A 10565-nucleotide genomic window follows, 5' to 3' on the forward strand; every position below is an offset into this window, starting at 1 on the left:
TTGCCTTCACTGTTTCTGATTACTACACCAATTCCAACCTTGTCCGATTCCCTGAACATAGCTCCATCGTAGTTCGTCTTTAGCAAGAGGATGCCACCTCCTAGGAACATCCTGTTGACTGTTTGAAGGAGTGTATCCCAGGTTTTTGAATTCACAGATGTAGTCCTTGGCAAAACCTGCAATATTTTTCAGTGGCAAAGAATTCTCTTGGAGGCGAGATTTATTGTGTTGATACCAAATTGACCACACTGTTGTTGCAAATAGAGGAAGAAAAACAAGTTTGTCTTGGATTCTTTGTAGTAGATCCCAGAATGAGTCTAAGCTTGCTAAATTCCTATCCACCCAGCCAAACTCAAAATCCCAAACCACTTTTAAACATTCACATCCCCACAAAGCATGCACCACATCCTTCGAACTTCTAGAGCAACGATGACAGACCAATTCTTGGAGAATTTTGCGCTTCATCAAATTTTCTTTAGTTGGTAGTGAGCTTGTGTATGCCTTCCAGATAAAATGCTTTATCTTACCTAGAACCTTCATCTTCCAAATGCTTTTCTAAAAATTCTTCTGGGAGTTTGAAGCTTGAGGTCTATTTGAGTCGAGTTCAGAAGTTCAAAAGTAGTTTACATCCTGACTTTACTAAGCAGTTTCCCCATTTTTTCTTTTAGCCACACAAGAGTATAAGGTTGGGGGGTAGAGCACAAAGGATGAGTTAAGCTTTAGGTGGGTAGAAACATAAATCAATTAAGCTAATGTTCTACTAACCTGTGACGGCATTTATCAAGGAATCCACTATTGTATCAGAGGCTAGAAGCAGTGGCAGGGTAGTGATTCTGCCTTCTTCAGGATTTACCACTACCTATTCTGACAAATTTACCATTACCAACCTGATAAATTCTAACAGATTTACCATTAACTACTCTCCAAGATGATCCTCTATCAATCAAATCTCTAGACCAAAGAATACTTTTCCATGCGAAAGAGCCCGAAGGGGGATTCGCTTCAAAGATTGAACAATTTGGGAAACACTTTTCCTTAAAAACTCTATAGAAGAGAGAATTTGTGTCATGTATCAACCGCCACACCTGTTTAGCAAGCATGGCTTTATTGCATTTGCAAAGATCTTTAAAGCCTAACCCACCCTCACTTTTTGGTTGACACAAAACCTCCCATTTTGATATCTTGGCAAAGGCCGACTTGCAACCTGAAACAACTCATAGCAAGAGTAAGGAGACCATCGCCTTCAATAAAACTTCTTTGCTTGCTTGAGATAGTAATTTCTCCTTCCACCCTTGTAGCTTACTCCAAACTCTGTCTTTTATAAAATTCAAGCTCGCCTTTTTTTTTCTTCCAACCAGCACAGGTAAACCCAAGTACCTTTCATAATCCTTAATTTCTGGCACACTAAGCAGATTTTTGAGTACTTCTTTTGCAATATCAATGGTATTGTTACTTAAAAAAAAAAGAGTAGTCTTGTCAGAATGAATTTTTTGTCCTAATGCCCTCTCATATTTTCCCAAAATTTCAATGATTTTTTCTACGTCCTCCACTCTTGCTTAGCAAAATAGTAGACTGTCATCTACCAAGATGGTATTTGAATTCAGCCAAGAAAATACTACTCTAACTATGTCATCTCCTACACTTTCCCAATAGTGTTGGAAAAAATTGGTGGCATGCCATCTGGACCTGGGGCTTTCAAGGGGGCCATTTTCTTCAATGTTATCTCCACTTCATCTCTGATAAATTTTTTGATTAAGCGGTTGTTCATCTTCTCAGTCACAACCTTCTTTGTAAACTGAACTACCTCCTTTTTTTTCATACAAATTAGAAGAAGTAAACAGTTTTTTATAATACTTCGAAATCATGGTTAGGTGAAAAGAATAGTGGGAAAGTGATATTAGATTCACAACGGGATGAGATATAACATGAGACATACAGTTGGATGCAAAAAATGGTGAGAAAGGATGTTAAAATTGCAAATAGGCAAAGAACGGATGAAAAAGAAGTTCAAATGCCCAAACTAGGGTTTCTACCAGCCGGCATGCGTGCGTAGGATGAGGCTATGTGTGCAGGCATTCTACACGCATGGGCAGGTATGCGCAGGTCGGAACCTGCCCATGCATGAACTAAAGATCAGACACACACATACAAGAACAAGCCTATGTACACATGAATACAGGCTATGCATGCAAGAACATGCCTACGCATGTAGGCCGAACCTATGCACGCAAGAACGTATACAGAAGGTTGTTCTTCGACATTTTCAAGCTTTTCTCAACCAACACTCATCTTAAACATGTTCCTACCCCTCCTAAAGTGTCAAGTTTTAATCTAAACCCATCCCATAGCAAAACCTAAGCATTTACAAGCCTAAAAATAGATCAAGATGGAATATCAAAGGAATTTCTTGAAAATGGAAAAAGAGGGAAAAAAAACTCACCAATTTGGCCCTCGCACCCTCAGAAAGATAATGCTATGATCTGTAGGTCAAGGAAGGAGCCTCAATCAGCCTTACCGCTCCATTCTAGCAAGTGAGATGAAATGCATTAATGGAGAGGATTTAGGAACTCTTCTTGGACTTGGGTGCAATTGAAGGAGATGAGTGAGTTTGAGAGAGAAGTTGAGATTGAAGAGGGGATGAGAATCAATTAGTGAGGGAATGAGAGAAAGGCAAAAGGTTTTTGTAAAGGGAGTTAGAGAGAATATGAAGAGATGAGGGAGATGAAAAAAAGAAAGAAAGGGGGGGCTAGTCACCATTGAAGAAAAAAAAAATATGAAGAGGCAGGAACACACCTAGTGGCTAAACTACATGTAGTTTAGGCCTCCCCACTAAACTACGTGTAGTTTAGCACCAAAAAAAAAAAAAAATCAAATATCCACAAGGAATTCCCAAGAGGCAAGAAATGCAAAGGAAAATTCAAAAATACATTTAAAAATGATAGAAATGTCCTTAGTAGACAAAGAACACAAAAGACCCTTAAAGGCATCCCCAGTGAATTAAAAGCATTAAAAACATCCCTCAGTAGATTAGAAATCATCAAGAAAACTTCTTCGTGAGTCAAGACATCAACCAAATGCCAAGAAAATTTTAATATCATAAAAAGACTCCCCCGTGGGTCCAAGACACAGAAGCAGCCCTCTCGAGAGTTGCAAAGTGAAATTGCTCCAATGGAGTTGATAAAACCCCCTTGAGAGTGGAATCAACACCTATCCCTAGTGAGTCATAAGAAAGAAGAAGAAAACTTTTCCCTAGTGGAGGAAAGTTTTCCCCAATGAGCAACACATCACTAAGAAATCCCCAAAAAGCTACCCCATCCCCAGTGGACCACATAGCATCAAGACTTCATGGTAGGTCAGAATCATCACCAATACATTTCTCAGCAAATCACATTCCCTAGTGAGTCCTTCAGCATCCCCAATGGATCTTGCATCCGAAAAGAAATAGTCAAACAAGTTAGAATACAGAATTCATGCACATATCCCATAGGAATTGAACATGCAGGCATGAAACCCCATACAAGTCAATAAGGAAGAACACAAAACTGGTCACATATCTTAAGGGAATTGAATATATAAGCATAGATCCTATACAAGTAAGAATTCATGCACATATCATACGGGAATTAAATATGTAGTCACAAATCCTATACAAGTCAGAATTTATGCACATATCCTACTGGAATTGAATACGTAGGCATAGGCCACACACCAATCAAGCTAAGTTTGAATACAAAACTTGTGCACATATCCTCTGGGAATTGAACATGCAAGCACATCATACAAAACTCGTGCACATATCCTATGGGAATTGAATATGCAGGCACAGTGGAAGAAGTAGAGGTAGAGATACAGACCAAGCTCACCATGAGACAAGAGCCTCACTAGAACAGGTAGAGATGGAGACAAAAGACAAGTACCACCTGGAGAAGTTTAAGACAAGAGCCCCAGATGGACACCACAGATATGTATCCTTTTAAGCTCATAAGAGCATCCTTGTTTATTTGGTTAATGGTTGCAGTCATTGGCCTTGTTTGTTTGTTTTTTTTTTTTTTTTAGTGACTTTAGGATAGTGAGTCACTCACCTTTTGCTTGCAATTGGCAAGCAGGTTAAGTTTGAGGTATTAGTCTAAACCTTCTTCTTCTTTTTCTTTTCATGTTTATGTAGTTTAGGTTTGTGTAGTTTTATATTTTAAAAGCATGTTAGGATGTTAGATTTATCATTTTCAAGCCTTACTACGTTTGCTGTGATGCTAGGGTTTCTAGGGAGGATTCCATGCGCACATAATCCTATTTGCGCATGCAAGCTTGATTATGCACACGCAAACTTGTTCATGCGTGCCCATGATCCTGCCCAGAAACCTTAACCCTAGTTTATATAATTATGTTTCTTGTTTCCTTGCATAATATGCTTTTGTTTTAGATCCTTTATATATATATATATATATATATATATATATATATTTGTGGTTTTAAGCTTCCATTTCACATGCTTGTTGTTTGTTTTCTTTTTCACATGTTTAAATTAGAGTTTATTTTGTGTTTCCTTATTTTAATGCCATGAACATGCATTCACATGTTCATGCATTGATGCCATAGGTGCTAAGGTGTAGCAAGGTAAGTGAGGTAAGTCATGCATTCATATGTACATGCATTTTTTTGTGATATAATCTTTTTTAGGATTGATGACCATGATATGATGAATAAGCATGTTTGTGTTCTTAATGCTTTGGGTGATAACATGATTTGTTTGGTATGTTTCTATTTTTATCTAATGTTCACATGTTGCTGCCTTGGATGATGTCATATGATGTGATGAGAAGTATGCTAGATGAATGCTAGGTAATAACATCCTTAAGTCAAATTTCTTTTGATTAGGGCCTTTTTCTGGCCTTGATCTTTAAGTTTAAGATTACTGATCGCTTTTTTATTAATTGTGAATAGATTTGACTGAAAGGAATGGTAAAAAATTAAGCCTAGGAGCTTTTGTTTTGAGGTATTGAGTTCTAAACTCTTTTCTCTCTTTGCTGTTTTAATCTAGCTGTTAATCTTGCTTCTTTGCTTGTTTTATGTTTTAATATGCTTATATGGTTTAGTTTTAGCTAGTTTTTACATTTTAAAGTATGTTAGGTCATTAGATTTATTGTTTTGAAGTCCTACTCTATTTTTTGTGCTACTGTGTTCTTGGCTAGGGTTTCTATGGCCAAACCCACATGCGCATAATCCTACATGCATATGCAAACTAGAATATGCATATGCAGGCTTGTTCATGTGCACGCATGCCACTACCCAAAAACCCTAATTTAAGTTTTCTGCTTTGTTTCCTTCACTTGTTTCATATGTTATGCCTCTGTTTTGATTCCTTTTAATAGATATAAGTCATTGTTCTATGTTTTTGTTTGTTTGCACTTCACATGTTAAATTAGGGTTTATCTTTATTTCCTTGCTTTGATGCCATGAACACGCATTCACATGTTCATGCATTAATGCCATAGGTGCTGAGATGCAACAAGGTAAGTGAGGTAAGTCACGTATTCACATGAACATGCATTTTTTAATATGATATTGCTTTGATAATGAGTATAAACATGCTTTCTTGGATAAGCTATTCTTGATGTGTAGATGCAATCATATGTTGCTTAGATCTTGTTATGCTTGTATTTTTGCCATGATTTGCTTGATGGCTTGGATGATATGACATGATGTGAGATAGAAGTATGTTAGGTATTATGATTTGATGAGATGCAATGATAGATGCATGATAGGGTATAATATGTCATGTATGCTAGATGAATGCTAGGCTTTGGTTGATTGTCATGATAGATATATGGTTAGGTTTTGGGATGATTGATGCCATGATTATATGGTTAGATGTATGTTAGTGTGTGTGTGCGTGTGTGTGTGTGTGTGTGTGTGAGTATAGATGCAATATTGAGTATGTCTTTAGTAGGGTTAAGACATAAGACACAATGAGCAGAAGCCAACCCTAGGGTAGGACTATTTTGGGTGTCTAATACCTTCCTTAAACTGTATCTAAACTCCGAACCCATATCTCTAGTAAAAAATCAAAAAGGTCCTTCCTTGAGAGGACGCTATATATATGGTTTCTAGACCATTGCAAAAACTAGGTGGCGACTCCCCCCATTGCATCCACACTGCCCCATCTAGTTAAGTTTTAAACCAGGTAAAATTATTTCCCACAAAACCAAGATCAAACAAACCATATTCATCCAAATCTTCTTGAAATTTCTGCATCTGACCATAAAGTCATAAGCGTCCTCCCAATTTTTCAAGTAAATTTAAAAGCTCGTTAAAATCACCCACACACAGCCATGGCATAGCAAAACTATTTTTTAAGCCACGTAACAAATCCTAGGATTTCATACGAAGCTAAGTTTCTGGTGCTCCATGGAAACCCATAAAGCGCCACACATTCTTCTTTCCTCTGTTAATCAAAGCATCAATTCTTCCAAAACAACACCAAACCACCACCACGAGTCAATCTAAAAACCCCCATAATGATGACCAAACTAAAGAGTATCGCGAATTCCAATTAGCCTTGTTTCATCCAACCATGTTTCAGCTAAAAACACCACTGTAAGATTTTATGCCCGAACTATGTCCTTGAGCTCTTGAACTATCTGCTAGTTCCCAGACTGCCAACAATTACAACAAAAAAGATTCATCGCATTTGGTAGGGCTGGAGACTAGCAGCCAACAATAACATGTCATTTTCCTAATCTTCATGACAAACCAATTTTTGCTTCTTTGGTAACCCACGGTGATCACCCCCCGTTTTTGTTCTTCTTTTGTTTCTCGGGAATACTTCAATTTTTTCATTAGTTCCTTGCCTAGCACGTGGTAAGCGAGTCTACTTGGGATTAGATGGAGACGTGGCCTGGATGGGGGGCCCTTGCTGATTTGTAGCATCACTTGATGGATTTACAAAAAATCCGAATTCCTCAGGAAAGACCTCTGATTCACTTGTGGACATATCACTTCTCGTGTTTGAAGTATCAGACACCTGGCTCAGGAAAGACCTCTGATTCACTCTCAATTCCTTCCATGCCTTCAAATTTTTTCAACTCGTGATCAATATCCTCCAGCTGGCTTTCAAAAACAACACTTGGACCAAAATCATTTTGAACCCAACAAGGGCCAACTTGCCCAACCCATGAAACTAGGGCAGGACCAAACTAGCTTGGGCCTAAAAACATTCTCTTAACATTAGATTAGGCTAGATCCAAAATGAGCCCAGTTTGAATTTAACTGGATTTAGGCCTGAAAACATTGACTTCTCTTCAGAATAAAGTTATACCTAACCAAAATTGAGCCCAGTAGTTTAAAACTAGGATTGGGTCAAAAGTGTTTGATCCTAACCAACGATAAAAATAACAGGCAAAGACCAATTGGTATGTTACAAGATCCAAATTCATATGAACCCAATCTTAAAATAGAAAATGACCAAAAAGCACTATACAAAAAGAAAAAAGAAAAAGAGAAAAACAAATTCTTCATCAAAATTTGTAAAATTACATCTTCTATGTATAAAATTAAATTCACCCTTCTCTACATAATAATAAATAAATAAATAAATAAATCACCTTAATTAAAAAAAAAAAAAAAAAGGCAAATTACAACTTACTTACTTGTAATTTGACTGAAATTTAAGTGCCTACCTGTAATTTAAAATTTAACACTTTACCCACCTAAAGTTAGTTCAGTTAGATTATCTTAACCCACCTTTGTCAAAAAAATATGACAATATGTGATTTTGTCTTACTTTTATATTTCTCTCCCCCAAAAACACAAAAAACATAAAAATTCAAGATCAAAAAGAATCTAGCGAAACACTTGCATTATGGGATTTTAAACTATAGGTAGATAACTTAAATTTCAATTAGATCTCAGGTAGGTAAAGTGTTAAATTTTATACAACAAGTAAGTAACTTAAATTTCAGCCAAATCACATGTGGGTAAATTATAATTTATCCTAAAAAAATTACACCTAAGGCCAAAACTGTTAAGATTGACAAAAATTATTCTTGAATATTACATATTACTTGGCTAAAATTCATGAAATTAGTTTGAATTATACAATATAAGTTGATGAAATTGTAAAAATTCCCTTGGATTATAACTTGGCATAATGCATATACACTTGCGTCATAGCCCATTTTTAATTTGTTGAAGAGAAAATCATCCACCCGCGGTGACATGCAATGTCTTTTTTCCAGCACTAGAATGATTGAATTTCTTGTTCAAATGAAGAAAATGATTTTGAAAATTCAATGAATTTCCGACAGATAAAATATAGAAATTGAAAAAAAAAAAAAAAAAAAAGAGTAAAAACACCAAGCACGGTCTTCTCTCTGTTGTGGTAAAACTGGAAAAGGTGAGGTGCACATAGCTTCCAGGACACGGGACAGGATGGAAAACTGGAAAAGGCAATAGCGTTACGCAGAATATATTAACTAAATGGGCCATGCTCCAAACAATTATTGGGAAATTTTCTCAAATTACAATTTTGACTTGGAAAATTGTCTCAAATTACAAATTTAACCTGAAAAAAAAAAAAAAAAAAAAAAAAAAAAAAAAAACCTGGAAAGCTAATTGGAATCATAGATGCTAAATTAATGAATTCTTCTCCATTAGCGAAAATTTGCAAGTAAACTGTCGTAATTGTTTCTTCTATAGCAGATTTTGTATAGAATTGGAGCCCTCCCCATCTCAGTTGGTTTTCTTATTAATTGATGAGATTATTTATTGGTTTTCTATTGCGTTACCAAACATGTGCATTGATTTTACATGATGTTGCCTTTAAATTTGGTGATTAATAATATTTGTGGTTGGACTATCTATATGGAATAAATAAATAAATATTTATTTTGAGATAGTTCCAGCCTATGGATCAAACCAAGACATCAATCAATTTTTAGTGTAAGCAGGGATTGAATCTCGGATCTTTTATTCAACCATTAGAGATAGTACTAGTTAAGCTAACTGGAAGCCACGAATAAATAAATAATTTGTTTAGTTAATTTGTTACCTAGTTAATTTGGAGATCTAAATCGGATTTTTCAATTGATATAGGAGTAACTAGAATACATTGGGGAAACATTTTTTGAAACGCTAAACCAAACTGGAAGCCAGAGACTTTCTTCTCCTCTAGATAGGAGACTTTCTTTCTCACGTTGGGTGAGACTTGTTTCTTCCTACCCAAGTGTATACTACTCAGAGTAGGCAGACTTTGCTTGTCTAGACGCTATGTTTTTTTCCTCAAAGTACTTTTATACCTTGCAGTATGGACTCGGAGTTTATAGAAAGATTACAGAGGGTGTGTTTGACGGAGGAGGTAGGCGAGGTGATTAAGGTCCGCGCAGAGCATTGAGAAAAAACACTTGAAGGTTTCACACGACTAAACCAATCAACTTTCGAGTAGCAAAAAATCTACTACGAGCAGCATGGAAAATGGGGAACGATATAAAAATCACGGAGGTTGGGGATGGGCTATTCCAGTTCAAATTCTCAATGGAAAGCCAACTAAATTGGGTGATCAACAATGGACCGTGGAGTTTCGATAACCACATCCTGTTACTACGAAGATGGGAAAAAGGAATGACGGTATTCTCAGTAAAGTTCTTGACTGTTTCGATTTGGGTACAAGTGTGGGGTTTACCCTTTGATTTGATAAAAGAGGAGGTCGGGAGAGACATCGGTAAAGGGATTGGAAGAGTTATTGACGTGGATAGCAAAGCTATTGCCTCTGATCAGGCAAGATTCCTTCGAGTTCGAGTGGAGATGCCGTTGGATAAACCTATTCGCCGATGGGCTCCTATACTTAGCCCGGAGGGTGATAAGGTTTGGGTGGCCTTTCAATATGAATGCCTTGTTGGACTTTGCTTCCGGTGTGGATTGCTCGGCCATGAAGCTAAAGCATGCATCGACGCAAATGGAAGGGAGGGAGAGGAAAGCCCGTATGGAGACTAGTTAAGAGCAGGCTTTTGGAAGCCGAAGCAATCACCAGGACAAAAACAACCAAGTCCAATGTGGCGGCAAGTGACGGAGACAGGTGAACGGTCACTGACCAGGGCCAACGTGGTGGAGGAACCGCTGCCAATTGAAAATCCCGAAAATTGTGGCATTAATGGAGGAGTAACGGACCATCAGGCACCAATTATTTCAGGTAACCAAAATCTATCTCCTTCAATGCATGAAACTGACGTGTTGGAGGAGGAAAATCTGGATTTAATGGAGGGTATTAAACGCACAACATATATGGAGCAAGAAAATAATCACAGATTCAATGCAGGGAATTTTGTCAATGTGCCCATTAAATATGAGCAATTTGAAACACACGGACATTGAAACCATAGATAGTAGTGGCATGTGTGGTGGGTCACATGAGGGCACTAAAGCTATTAGAGCAAAAGTCCCTAAGTGGAATAGAATTAACAGGGATCACATGGGCAGCAAAGACATAGAAAAACCAATGGAATTATGGGAAAGAAACATGGACATGAGAGTGAAGATGAAGGCAGCAGCAAGCGACCCAAGATACAAATCAA

At 37.1% G+C, this 10565-nt stretch overlaps 1 protein-coding gene across 1 annotated transcript; it reads left to right on the forward strand.

The window, feature by feature from the left end:
• The first annotated feature begins 9468 nt into the window (after window positions 1-9468).
• LOC126722536 (uncharacterized) lies at window positions 9469-9987 on the forward strand. Its single transcript, XM_050425689.1, has one exon. It carries the CDS (start codon window positions 9469-9471, stop codon window positions 9985-9987), a length of 519 nt encoding a protein of 172 aa, XP_050281646.1.
• The last annotated feature ends 578 nt before the right edge of the window (window positions 9988-10565 follow it).

This window comes from Quercus robur, chromosome 4, assembly GCF_932294415.1.
Source record: "Quercus robur chromosome 4, dhQueRobu3.1, whole genome shotgun sequence".
Lineage (NCBI taxonomy): Eukaryota > Viridiplantae > Streptophyta > Magnoliopsida > Fagales > Fagaceae > Quercus > Quercus robur.

Coding starts and splice junctions, on each gene's coding strand:
- LOC126722536 (XM_050425689.1), top strand. CDS start 9,469: ATGGGGAACGATATAAAAATCACGGAGGTTGGGGATGGGCTATTCCAG.